General features: G+C 48.3%; 1 protein-coding gene across 2 annotated transcripts in view; it reads left to right on the top strand.

Annotated features, from left to right (window-relative positions):
• Positions 1-1287: 1287 nt before the first annotated feature.
• LOC135919255 (BTB/POZ domain-containing protein 3-like) overlaps positions 1288-13999 on the top strand; it is a 66016-nt gene continuing 53304 nt past the window's right edge. Inside the window, exons 1-2 of one of the 2 annotated variants that reach the window (XM_065452965.2) lie at positions 1288-1641; positions 7364-7519. In XM_065452965.2, the coding sequence (XP_065309037.2) occupies positions 7513-7519 (7 nt within the window). In that variant the 5' untranslated portion in view covers positions 1288-1641; positions 7364-7512. Of the gene's footprint in view, positions 1642-7363; positions 7520-13337; positions 13529-13999 lie in introns of those variants that run through there. The other variant, XM_065452964.2, reaches the window with a different exon arrangement.

Here is a 13999-nt window from a genome sequence, read left to right as displayed (position 1 = left end):
GGCCTGAATGACGTCAGTGAGGGCCGTCTGCACTCTAATCGTCTCTTGCTTATCTGCACCGTTTTAGTTAGCGCTCCCGCCATCTTTGAAGAACGGCGCTTCTGTACGTTTCTGGCTGGATGAATATTTTCGCATCCATTACAATAGGTTCCGCCGTCTCAGGATTTCTTTCTCTCTATATATCTTTTTTTTTTCTGCGTATGCAGTAAACACCCCATATTTGCTCCCGTATATTTTTTCTCCGGGAGCCAGCTCGGGTGTCAAAAAGCGAAGCAAGACCTTTTGTATTATTGTACCAAATTTGTTTCCCGGTTTCTTGTCTGCCGTTCTCGTAAAACAGTGGCGAAAGTTACTCCACCTAGCGAGAAATGAGCAAACAGAGAGAAAGACCACAGCCTCGGAGATCGCACGCACGCGTGTGCGATCTCGGAAGCCATGGGAAGACATGCAGTTGAGCCACTGTAAAACCGGCTGGCTTCACTGTACAGGACAAAGGGACATGGGTAATCACAGTGGAAGACAACTTGGTATATGCAGATCTTGGAAAAGATGGTCACAAAGATTGAGTGGTCCAAGGATGCATCAGGTTCTGCACGTAATTTGTCCTCCTTTCTTTTCTTTTTTCCGCAAATTCTTCCCCTGACGAATTCCCTTTGAAACTGATTCGCTCCGAGTTTTAACCGTGCCAGTGAAACTCCCAGGCTGCTTTCTCGCTGGACATGCTATGCTACGTGCTGCAGTCGCTGCATGCCTATACTGCCCTGTATACATACCATGAATCCGGGATCGGGACAGACCCCGCGGTCTATCCGTGGTTCGAGGCACTGCGTGCGTAAAGGAGGGCGAGAGACGGTGTCGGAGAGGAAGGGTAGGGAAGCCAACGCAGTGCCTGCGTCTTTCTCCTTCCCCTACCACGGTTGCCTTGACGACGCGGCAGCCGCGGACGTGCCTCCGATACTGTGGCCAATGAGCGAGCAGTTGACCTCGATTCGCGCCGCGGATTCCCCCCTTTCCCTCTCCACCTTACTCCCCCAGAGCTTGATGTTCTGTACCCCAGTAGTGTCGCCTTTGTTTTTCCGTTTCGCTCTTTCCCTCTTCTTTTTCTTTCGCCCGCTGGCAGTAAAGCACCAAGTGGGCTGGGGAAACGCTTTGGCTGAACGAAAAAGAGGAAGAGATTGAAGAAATAAAGATAGAACAAAAACGGTAAAAAGAGACCGGCAAAACAACCGCGGGCGAAAGCCCCCCCACTCGTGGCCAGCTGACCGCACCTGGTACAGTTCAGCGACATCCGACGCGAGCTCAGTAGCTTCCGCTCGCTAGGCCTAACCCTGGCTGTGACGCTCGCGAAGTGGTAGCAGCTACACGCACGCGCACGCTGTCCGTTGACGCGCGGTTCGTTCTGGAACGCGCATCGGCGCGCGCGGGAGTGACTTGCTTCGAAGATGCCGCTGGACGCCTTCTCGGACGAGTGCTGACTTTGGGAAAGGAACGGCGCCGCTTGCCGTTCGACGTGTGTTTTTCGCCGTCAAGTTTAGCGCGCTCCCGGAACGTGTGCGATTTTATGCCCTACGGTTTGCGTGTGGTATACTGCGACCGAGTCCCAAGATGAGACGACTGTTGTGGAGGCACGCCGCTTGACAGGTGTGTGTGTGTGTGTGTGCTTAGATCTGGGGATACAATTTGTAAGAGTCGGCCGGGAACGTGCCAAAAGGTAAACAAAAAAATAACGTGAATTCCTGTGTGTCGCCAGTGGCCTCATGCTGCACTGGGGAGTTCAGTGACCTGCGCCCGCGATTACGCATTTGTTTGTTTGCACGCGCCGACGTAGCTCGTTCTTTGGCGCGGCCCAACCTCAGGCGTGCATTATAATGAGCATATTTAAGTGCTGCCGACGGTGACGTCACAAACTTGGACTTTCGGTACAGGCACGCCGTGAACGACGCGCGGCGTATGTGAGCCTGAAACATGAGGTGCCCGTGCATGCAGTTCTGAAGGATGTAAGCGTGCTTCAGTGGTTCGCGTTTCAGTTTCGGTTATCGCTTCATCACTGAAAGGTGTACAGTCAGGAGCGAAAGTCCAGAAACCGTTGGATGTCACGACAAAATATATATTTTTCCTTTTGCATCCAAGCATGTGTAGGGTGAAATCAAGCGCCTGTGTATACAGCTTATGTGCGCCTATAGTCTAACAGCGTAATGCATTGACATAACTTCTCGTTTGCACGACTGTGTTTCTAATTTTTTTATTTTCTTTCTTTTTATTTTTCTCTCTTTTCTTTTTTGCTGACGGCGTGGTCGCTAGATTTTTTTTTTTTGCTCTAGACTGTATGCGATGTTTTATGCAGAAAAAATAACAATAAATTGTGAGGTTCTATGCGAGTCAGCGCTGAGATGTTGGTGAACTCGGTGCGGTTCTTTACATAAGCCGATGAGATGTTCCGTGTATTTTCGCCGTAGCAAAACCGAGAGTGTTTGCTGCCGTTGCTGTGCACTTTTGGGAGCAAGAAATGCTTCTCTAATTAGAATTGAGTATTGAATACTGTTGCGGGTATGAATGTTAGTTCAGCATTCGTGTCTATATGAATTCCTAATTAGGCGATTTACAACGACGTCATGGTTATGCCTTATAATTTGTTGGATGGTATAAGAGGTCTAGATGACATTTAACGAGGAAGGAGGGGGGCGAGAACACGAACGTCGTCGTAAAGAGCGGACATAATAATCTGAAAAGCGTCAGCTTGAATTAAGTACCGTCGCTAGTGTAGCCATATACCAACAGTCTGTGAGATCCCTCGTGCGAATAAAATCATTTCGATGCCTTTATAGGAAGTAATAAAAAAAAATGTCCTTGCAGGTACCATTCGAAAATCTTAATCTTGCAAAAAAAAAAGAAAGAACTAAACAAAATTATGCAGATCTAGCGCACAATTTGAAAGCAATGTTAAGCTGAGCTTCCGGGAAGCTGTTAAATTAAAATGCTATGGAGACGAAGTTTCCGTGGCAGCGTCCGTCCTTGCCAAATGTATTGGACGCGTCTATTGTTGTCTTCGTTGGCGGACCGAGCAGCCCTGTCAGCAAAGTCGTTGCCGACGATGCCACACCGAGCAGGAATCCACTGAAAGATCATGCTGTGCCCCAGCTGCTTCCACATCCTGGTGGTGCATGTCCTTAATGTCGGATATCATCTGCTCTTATGTTCTGTGATGCAAGGCAGACTTCATGGTGTGGAGAGCTGAACGCTTCAACTGCCCTTTACAATATTCGCCAAAGGTCTTGGTATGCACACCAAAAAAGTAAAAAGAAAAAAAAGGACCCTGGCCCCGCACACAGTGACGTCTCTAGATGCGAGGGGTGAGATTGCGCAAGCATCTCAGTTTTCCGGACGTTTGATTGCGCCGTCGTGATTGGCAGGCGCCGCGATTTCGTCAGCGACCGTGAGCACGGTGAAGTACGTCACGGCGCAAATCGAACATCGCCTGCTCAGTGACGCAAGCATTCATAGTGAGAAAGCGATGCGTCAACGACAAAAATGCCCAGCAGGTCGAGTTAGGAAACATTGGCAGAGAAAGCATCCGAGTGGGGAGTTTTATTTTTTTTATTTATTCATTTTTTTTCTTTTCTCTTACATGTTTAGACAAATTCGAAAAGCGCCACGCGTAGAAGAGAACGCTTCCGGAATACTACACGGACCCTTTCATCCGTGCTAAGGCAGCGGTGTGTTCTTGAGTATGCTCCGATATAAGGATATACGGAACGTGATATATGGATCGGGCCGCAGGCATCGAGATCATCTGTGTACCTTTCTTGGCTTAGCTGTAAAATTAATTTGTCAACCATTCTGACTATAGTAGTGCCATCTGGAGAGTTCTGTACTATATTTATAGGCGATCCAATCTTTCAATCGACGTGCTACTCGTTGGCCTCTAAACGCGAACGCTAAAAGAGGGGGGATGAACTATAACGAATTGACGCACAGAGCCGTCAGTACTGCCCGTATACACATTTACCGGTAACTGGCCTAATTGGCTGCCTACAAAACTGCGCAATCAAACAGCGAATTATACTTAAATATTCTCCTTGCAACATGTATATGCGCATTATGGAATGCATATTAGTGTGACGAGGAAACGAGGACTTAAGATGGAGGCACTAGGAATGGACAGAATGGGCACCAAACTTCAACTGCTTATTCGGAGAGCAAAGTCGAAGGAATACACCAGATTCCCACCCATGCAGCGGTCACGTCGAAAAATTTTACAGCAGCGTATGCGTGAACAGGTCAATGACACTTAGACACTTCCCCTCCCCCACCGTTCCCCAATATATAATTAAGAAAAGAACGCCAGAATGTTACTGATGCAGATCGCGCCTCTTTCTGTAATGTGAAAAGCCTCCAACAGCTTTCGTGTCAACGTGACATCACTGCCCTTTAACTCGCGAGGTATAGTGGCCCACGCTTGCAGTCAATGCAATGCGCAGGTCAATGCGCATCACCTTTGTTCTTTAAACGGCAGTTCATACTGCCATGCTCTGTCAATGACAAAGAGTCTTGTTCGTAAGCCTAGTTTTCAGGCCGTCCAGACATTACGTGACGTTTTCTTTCTCTCTCTAGTACGGCTCTGGACTTTATAGGCTTTGCGTAGACTCGCCTATTGTGTTTTTTTGCATCTTCCTTCTCTTGTCATCGTAATCCGTCATGCTCCTGTTTTTTCTCTTTCCCAAGCGCAGTGTATACACTTGTGTAGATGAATGTATGCCTTAGGGCAACCTCCTTGCTTTTCATATCAATCAGCTCTTGATTACAAACGACTAAAAGGCTTACTAGTGAACAGTAATGACTAATAATGACTAAAATGACTGGTAATGATTATGAAGTGGCCAATATGTGTAACGACAACTTGTAACGACTACAATTGATTAGAAATGACTAAAAATGCTTAGTAATGACAAGTAATGACTAATAACGAAGGAAATGACTTGTAATGACTCCTAATGACTATGATATGACCGACATGTCTAACAACGGCTTGTAATGACCACAATTCATCACGAATGACTAAAAATGCTTAGTAGTGAGCAGTAATGACTAAAAGAAAAAAGAGAAAGAGAAGAGGCAAAGAGAAAGAGGTGAATGACAAGAGGAGGAAGAGTAGGCTTTCGCTGTTCACATCTTCAGAGAGATCTTGAGAGACCCTGTAATTTTTCTCAAATACGGAATGATCATATAGCCTTTTCGTAGGTTTGGGAGCATGTTTTGAGGGACGCCGTAGCTGATCTCTGGATTAATTTTGACCACCTGTCCCTAGAGAAGAGAGAGAGACGGAGAAAATAATGTAGAGAAAGGCAGGGAGCTAAACCAGAGGTAGCTCCGGTTGGCTACCCTGCGCAGGGGGAAGGGTTAAGGGGGCTAAAAAGAGAAACAGAGTGGAAGGGGGAGATAGAAAGAAAGGGAGACAAGCACGAACAAAGCGCGTACACTACAGAGCGGTAGGGGGCGGCATTCTTAGAGTCTGTCGTGAAGCCCCGTAGCACGCAGGAACCTTAATAACGCGAGTAAGGCCTTCAACGCGTATGTTCTTTCGGAGCATTGGCCAAAAGCTTTCAGTTCTGAAAGTGGACGACTGTCCAACTAGTCCAGTACTCTGCACATCACCTGTCCCTGAGCACTATATCGCGGGCAGACACAGCTGTCCCTAAATCTAAGTACAATCTATAGGGACGAACACACTGCGAGTGTGTGTCTACATACTTGTTGCGCTGCGCTGAACCTCCTGTCCTGCGTCAGAGCTTACTCCATACTATACGCCTGCAAATTCCACTATTCCATTCCACTATTTTCTTCCCTTTCTTGTCTCCTCCTAACGCCTTTCTTTTCCGGTGAAGGGTAAGAAACCGTGGGTGCGTGCCTGGTTGACCTTCCTGCCTTTCCTTATTTTATCTCATTTCTTGTGCGGTTGTGGGGCACTGTGCATTGCGTGACTTGGTATGTGTCGGTGCATGTGACATTGACACTGTGTCATCGACGGTGGTCGAACAGAGTATGACGTTGGAGACAACGTACGTTTCAACAGGGGCCAGGACTAATCTTCGTTAGTGTTCTAGTCTTGGGCAAGGGGACCTCCACCCTGACGGAAACAGATACCACTTGTCAAAACGTTTATTTAGCGACATCGTTTGTTCGACCACTGTTGGACACTTCATGCCTCACATTCTTGTGAAACTCTGTCGCCTTGTTTGGATTGGCAGGCGCCTTTACCCGGACTGCGTAACAGCGTCCGCAAATATAGTATTTCCTATCGTTCCTTCTTCTCTTCTTATTCTTTCTTTGACCTCATCTTTCATGCCCCCTTCCCCAGTATGCCGACTGAAGATATCCTCCCTCTCTTTGCCTCTTATCCCTCGTCTGTTTAAACTGGAAGATTAATGCAAAACAAAATAAAATCACAGTCTTCATGATACGACGTGCGTGGGTTTAGAGAGCAGACCTATTGATGCGGTGGTCCCGGGTTCGAGTCCCGGACAAGGACGAATTTTTCGTCAATTATGAGGCTTTTCCTTCGAGGAACCCGTATGGGTTTCCTTCGTAGCAATTGCTACGAACGGGTGGATGTCTCATTTTCCCTTTATTAATCCATTGATTCAATACCTCCCTTCATCGCCTCGGACACTTATTTTGCTGCCGATAACATCACAAGACCTGTACCTTTGTTTGTTTGTTTTCTCGCTGTTTTTCTTCTGCCCACATTCTTCGACTTTCTCCCATTTCCTGCAGAGTAGCATGTAGGAGAAAAATACGCTGACTGATCACTCTTATTTTTTTTTTTCAATAAAGAGCTTTCGCTCTCTCTTGTTTCTCTCCCCATACCCTACCTGCCGCGGCGGTGCAGTGGGTGCGGGCGTTTTGCTGCGCACCTCGAGGTCGCGGTTTCACTCGTCGCCCTCTCGGCTGCACATTTCGGTAAAGAGCCGAAATGCAAAAAAAAATAAAAGAAAAGAAAACGCTCGTGTAATTAGACTTAGGTGCCCAGGTAAAGAACCGAACCTCAGTGGCTCAACACTAATCAAGTCTCCCACCGCGGTGGGCTTCATACTCTGAGAGCATGGTTGTTTTAATTAGTGCGTAAGATAGCACATTTTGTGCATGTGTTAGGTTTAGCTGCACGTTAAAGAGACCCCAGGCGGGCAAAACCATTCCGAAGCCCTCCTCTGGGGCATCTCCAACAGCTTACACTGACGTTGAAACCAGGCGAATCAATCAATCTCTTCCCGGCCCCGGGCCGGCTCTGTCGCCCGCGGTTCCTTGACCCTGTGCTCACGGGGCCGTGGCGGCGGCGGCTTTTTCGGCCGCCCCCGTCGTTGCGCAGGTCCCCGTATACGCGGCGGTTCCCGGCTGGCTGCGGTCGCCGAGCGTGTCGCGGCGCTGGCTGCGGTCCCCGTGACGCGGGACGTGACCACCGGGAGTGGGGCCACCGGCCTGCGGTGGTGAGTCACGGCGCCCTACTAGGCCATTGGGATGCAAGGTGAGCGCGATCGCACCTCCTCCTCCTCCTCCTCCTCCTCCTCCTCCTCTTCTCGCTGAGCAGCAGACGCAGCAGCAGCAGAAAGAGGAGGGTTCGTTTGTTACGCAGCGCCGCCTAAAAGTCGCGCTGCTCACACTCTCGCGCGGAACCGAGCTTCTTGGCCTTTCGGCCGAAACGTAACGGAGAACTGGGCCGAGTTTGGGGTCGCGGGGGTCCAGTTGCGAAAGACGGGAGCGACAGAGACCGTAAACAACTTGCATCTATAAAAACAAACAAACAAACAAGTAAACAATTAAACAAACAAACAAACAAGAAAACAAACAAACAAGTAAATAAACAAACAAGTAACTGTGTAGTGTGTAGTGGATAGCCAAAATGTGGAAACGTTTCTTGATAACTTGAGAGTCCAGAGTGTGTGAACTTCGTAATGTGTTCGTACGATGTGTATATGTCTGCAGTGTAACGTCTACCATCGTATCTTGTGTGTGTTTGTATGTTTTTCCATATTATGGTATTTTATTCTGTATTTTCTGTGTCCATTCCTGCTTGGAGTCACCTGACTCCGCAGTTACTAATAAATAAATAAATAAATAAATAAATAAAATGTTTATTACATATAGTGCCTAGGAACAGGTATGGAGTCATTTGTTACGGTGCCCTTAGCAAATACTACGTGGGACACTGTGCAGAAAGTACGAAGATAGTAGACAAATCAATTTGAGACAGAGAAACGAATAGGAAAAAAAGAAAGGTGACGGGGCGGGCGTAAAGGTGCAGCTAATCATGCAACATGATTGTCTACATATGTACGGAACGGATGGAACGAACTCCGAAATATGTGAATACAGGCAGAATAGGTAATACAAATAATAATAATAATAATAATAATAATATTTTTTTTCCATCTTGAGTTTGTACATTGAAATATAAGGTCTGTCAAAGCCACAGAAAAGCTTGCGCGACAGGACCCCCCAACATCGGCTACAGCAAAAATTGTAGAAGACATTGAAGAGGATTAGGCCTAGTGAACGAGATAGAAACAGAACTACGTGATAATATAACCGAGAAATGAGGTAACAGTCGAAAATAAAAAGACGACATTACACGAGTCAAAGGTGATCTAACATATTCCGTAGGGTGCGCTTTGAGGCCCCAGTGAGTATATTGCCCCTGAGTTCAATGACAACTTGAAAAACGTAAACACGCCTTCTAACTTTTCCACAACTTGTAGCTAAACGGGGCACAATAGAACGAGGAACTTTTCGGAGTGATGGAGGCGCAGTGTAGGCCTGTCTTAAATGCAAGTTCCAAAAGTGGCGCGAGTCGACTGTTCGCACAAACTGTGAATTAAAGGAACGCAAGCAAAGGCACGAAAACAGATCTGCGCTGTTCGCCACGGCAAAAATTGTAAGCGATGCTTTTCAGATTACTCTTTAAAATGGCATCGATCCTGCACTGTCAACGAAGAGAAGGAAATGCAAACACGATTATGCCGTACCTCAAGACAGTGCGCAAGCGAGTGCATGGCCGTTCTTTTAAGCGACATCGAAAAAAAAAGATTTTATATTATACAGTAAGCACGCAGCACTCCTGAGTCTAGTACAGATGTATGTCAAATGGTTGTGCCAGGAAAGGTCATTATCAATTCGCAACCGCGGCGGGTCACACCGGGTCATCTGCGTATCGAAAAAAGAAAGATATATACATTAGGATACAGATGAAGTGAAAAAGTTCGTAGATACATTAAAAAAAAACGTTACAAAATTTACTCTTGCAAAACGCCAATTGAAGCTTGCGGCGGACTGGTGTTTTAGTATTGTCCAAGGCAACAACTCGAGGGCGTGGTGTTGGGCTGCTGAGCACGAGGTCGCGGGATCGAATCCCGGCCACGGCGGCCGCATTTCGATGGAGGCGAAATGCGAAGACACCCGTGTACTTAGACTTAGGTCCACGTTAAAGAAACCCCAGGTGGTCGAAATTTCCGGAGTCCTCCACTACGGCGTGCTCATAATCAGAAAGTGGTTTTGGCACGTAAAACCCCATAATTTAATTTTAATTTAACTCGAGAGCGATCTGACATAACCGAAAACTTCTGCAGAAATGAGGTCATGCATTCGAACGCAAACTTCCCTACTATTCGTGATAGTTCTGGCAGTAGCGGAAATAATAATAATAATAATAATAATAATAATAATAATAATAATAATAATAATAATAATAATAATTTGATTTTCATACAACTGCAGGACGAAGGTATCGAATATTTATCTCCACTTTTCCACGTCTCGAATAATCCCACACCATCTCAGTGTCCTTCCAAGGTCGTAATCACATCGCACTACCACGTTGAAGAACAAGAATAAAATGGTAAGAGTAACCGAAAGGCTTGATTTCCGGGTTGTTTCAACGACATGAAGCCAGCTGACAAAGAAATGGGAGAAAGCTTCAGGGGAAAAATGAACCGTTCTAGCTGCTCCATTGAAATGTACAATTAATAAGAAAAAAGGGGAAATAAAGTCGACGAGAAGACAACCAAATATCGCAGATGGGGCATAGCACCCACATATAGCACCCACATATATAGCACACACATATATATACATGTGGGGCACAGCACCCACATGTGTAATTTCATGTAACCCTTATTCTCAGCTGCCAGCGACTGCGCTTGGCTTCAATTGGCACTGACTGCAATAGGCTACCGGTATATAATAAGCGGCATGCATTGCATGACATGAACAAACCCGCTTCTTCATTTTAATCTTGACGGCAATATCAGCTGCCCACATTCAGTGACTAAACCATACTGCATTTTTTTTACTTTCTTTTAGACGTTACGGCTATCATATTTCGCTTCTCCGCTGGCTGCGCGGTCCTATACAGCACGTCTCACGTCATTCGTTCAGCTTTACGTTTATGTGTGGAGACGAGTTCAGTGCCCGAGCGCAGCCTTCAGAAACCGTCCTGGAACACGTCGTGACAGTCGACATTAATTGAAATAATAACAAGCCTCCACGATCGATTCGACATCGACGCCTGCCCATACCGGCACGCGTCAAGAGCAGATTTAGAACGTTTATTAGCATACCATCGCAGAGACAAACAAACTACTCCGGTTGTCTGTGTAGCGGACTAAGCGGATTACGCGGGGGCTATATACTTCTTGCGCAAAGTGTTACCGCATAGCAGCGTAGCCATCGGATGGCCGAAGGCCGCGCCGAGATATAGGGGTGGCGCTCTTACGTCCACGCCGAGCCATTACGAGCGTTCCCGGCTTTGTTTTTTTTCTTTGTTTTTGTTTTGTTTTCTTATTGCGGGAGCGCCCTCCCCATCGACAGCTGACTGGCGGAGCAGCGGTTGAGGCGCGCGCTCCAGGGTCGCGTGCCCGGGGCAGGAACGCGGCGAGGGTCAGTCGGAGAGCTGCGGTGCGGCGGCCTTGAAAGGGCGTCCAGCGGGCCCCCGCCCACTTACGGCGGAACGACGCTTTTTTATTAATCAGTTATGGAAATAAAGTATGGATCCCTACCGTCGCCCATTTTCCCATCGTACCTCTCTCTTTCTGTCTGTCTGTGTGTCCGCCTGTGTGTGTGTGTATGTGTGTGCGTGTTCGTGTGCGTGTTCGTGTGCGTGTTTGTACAGAAGGGTTGCAGCACCTCGCCGAAGTTGGTGTGGACGGGACGATAGGCGAAGGGAACGGATAAACGAGGCGTTCACGCCGTGAAAGACAAAGCACAAATGGGGAGGACGAAGCAAAATGGTGACAAGCGCACACACGCACGCTTGCGGTGGAGTCGGTGCGTCTGTCCGTGTGTGTACGTGCGTGGGCGTGCGAGTTCGACAGGGTTGTCCCACCTGGCAGGAGTTACGGTAAGACAGCGAAGAAAAGAGGGGTGGGGGGAGGGGCAGGTTAACGACGTGGTATGAAAGAAAAGCTTAAACGGGAACGGGAAACGAATGAAGACACAAAATGGCCGCACACACACGCACACACATGGCCGCGCACACATACACACACACCATATACACACATACACGGCGACACAGAGGAGGAGTGTCCGTCCGAAGCCTGGGTCCCAGGCGGTCATGCCTGATTGGGAGGGCGAGGTGCGACAAAGACCTTCGGTAGTGGGTGGAGATCGAGTCGGACGTCGGAGGTCGCTACGGGGCCCCGGGGTGAGGTTTTTTGTTTTTCCGGGTGTCGCCGCTTCGACGGTTTTTGTCGCGCGGACCGCGGCCCGGATGAAACGGAGATGGCGCCCGGTCGCGCGCGGCCCCGTTTCGGTGGTTCCCATGTCTTCCTCCGCAAGTGCGCGTACTGAGAATGGCCAGTGTATACTATGATTGTGCGGGTTTCTGAACTTCGTTGCACCGGGAACTGGTTCGCAAGGTTCGGAGAACTGCCCGAGCGCTCCACGAGATTCGACTCGGACGGGGATAGCCAGTGCAGGCCGTTTACGTGGAGACACTACTCGAGTATCGTGATGCTGTTCATTTAGGAATCTTCGGAAAGTCCTTCTACCACAAAGCCAGAAGACCCAGTATTTGTTAGGCCTTCGAGAGTGTTGAATGACCACGAACCTTGACGCGTCTACCGGGGGCCCGCGGACCTGGAAAGTTCCGGTAAGTGATTCGACTACAAGGTGAGCCGCCAAGACACAGCACGGATTAGCTTGAAGAGTGTTTAACGACCACGAAGCTGATTGGGACTGGCGGGAGCAAGCGGCTTGAAACTTGTCAGGAAGTCATTCGGCCGCAACGTCACAAGTGACGACACAGAATTGAGGAGGTCCGAACAGTGTGGAATGACCAAAAACGTCGCGTTTACCGGAAGACCACACACCTGGAACGCATCCCGAAGCGGCTCGGCTGTGAGGTTGGAAGTGAAGGTCGAGCACGAAAAATGATGCTTGAAGAAGTACTGGACGACCCCGAAGTGCTTCAAGAGTAGAGAAGCGGCAGCACGAAGAAAAGCTAGAATATTTCGAGAGAATTTCAAGGAGTGATCCGCCTAGAAATTGTGGTCCATGGAGCGCATCTCATCACCGACGCTGTCCACGTTCGAGCACTGTAGCCTAAGTTCTGCGGGCCCTTTCGGAGCGATTGTGTCCCCACCCCACCGAGAAGCCGTGGCGCACAATATGCGCCGAAGTTCAGGAGTCGGGCGACGCAGAAATGTGTGGCCAAAATTCGCAAGTTCCTTCGCGTCCGTTTTGAGCCTCCGGTCGTAGTCCACAGTGGCTTCACGTCATCATACTCCTGTAGCTGTCATTCGTCGGCCCAAAATCAGTTTGACAAGCACTTTGACCCATGGCGGGCTCGTGGAGTTAATAAGCATTCGCTAATATCTTCATTTGAGCGCCCTCGTGGTGAATGGCGATATTTTTGAAATTATCTTTATTGAAGCAGTTTATTTTCTAGTAGAAATGGGAAACCTGACGGACATTACAACGGCTGCAAACGCGAGGTGACGATCTTTAACTCTGAGATACCAAACGGCGTTACGCCGAACTCTACTGGTAAACTGCCATTCAAGACTTCCATGCGCGTTTCTTGATCCCTGTGCCACGCTACTTCTAGGCCTCCGCTTCCTTCGCTTTTCCAAACGGTGGTCGGTGGGCGAGGCCTTGTGGACAGTTATAACTGGACAAGCCCGCAAATAAACAGTGTACTGTCTTCCTTACTCGCCGTGCGGCCTTTGAGCGCTCTATAGCCGAGTCACTGCCATCGCATTGTCCTTCACGCTGGAGACAAACGAGTGGACGAAGATTAGCGTAGGTGACCGGAACGAATCGAAAAGAAAGACTAAGTTTGAGATCAGCACGGCCGCCGTGCCCGTGGCTTCCTGCATCCAAGGTGACGCTGGCTCTGGGTGGTTCTGCGACGGGAAGCTGCAGGGATCCGTCATGCTGGAGTCCCTGTATTGGAAGAGTCCGTCGGCGCTTCTCACCACCACGGGATTTCCGGAGTACTCCCGCATTGATGGCCACAACGCGTGCGACTGCGGAGGCTGTGAGTGTTGGGCAGAGCGTGCACAATCGGGTATCCGCATAAGTTCCAGCGAATAAGCGGTACATATTTGTAACGCCTAATTAAGCCTAACCAGGAATAAGTAAAGGTAACTAATAAGACGAAATCATAATTAAGCTTTCTTGAATTTATTGGTTAAGAATTCGATAATTGAGTCATTAAGATTGATTAACAAAAAAGAGGAGACCGAGCAAAGGTCGCCATCACTATATCCGACCTAACGCGTCCGGATGCGCCGGAGTCCTATGTCTCCAAGATGAGCGACTGGAAAGAAATGCGTACGCGCTATGTGGCGACTGTCAGGAGAGTGTTTCTGCAGTAATTTTTTGCAAATATCTTCCGCTCCCTTAGTGTAACTTATGCGGAGCGATATTGTGAGTGCTGCAGGTAGTAGCGGCTGCATGCCGCGTATAGCGTTATAACTGCGTCAAAAAAAAGAAAAAGAAAAGACAA

This window comes from Dermacentor albipictus, chromosome 7 (assembly GCF_038994185.2).
Source record: "Dermacentor albipictus isolate Rhodes 1998 colony chromosome 7, USDA_Dalb.pri_finalv2, whole genome shotgun sequence".
NCBI classification, from domain to species: domain Eukaryota; kingdom Metazoa; phylum Arthropoda; class Arachnida; order Ixodida; family Ixodidae; genus Dermacentor; species Dermacentor albipictus.
This window is presented reverse-complemented; position numbering and strand designations above follow the sequence as displayed.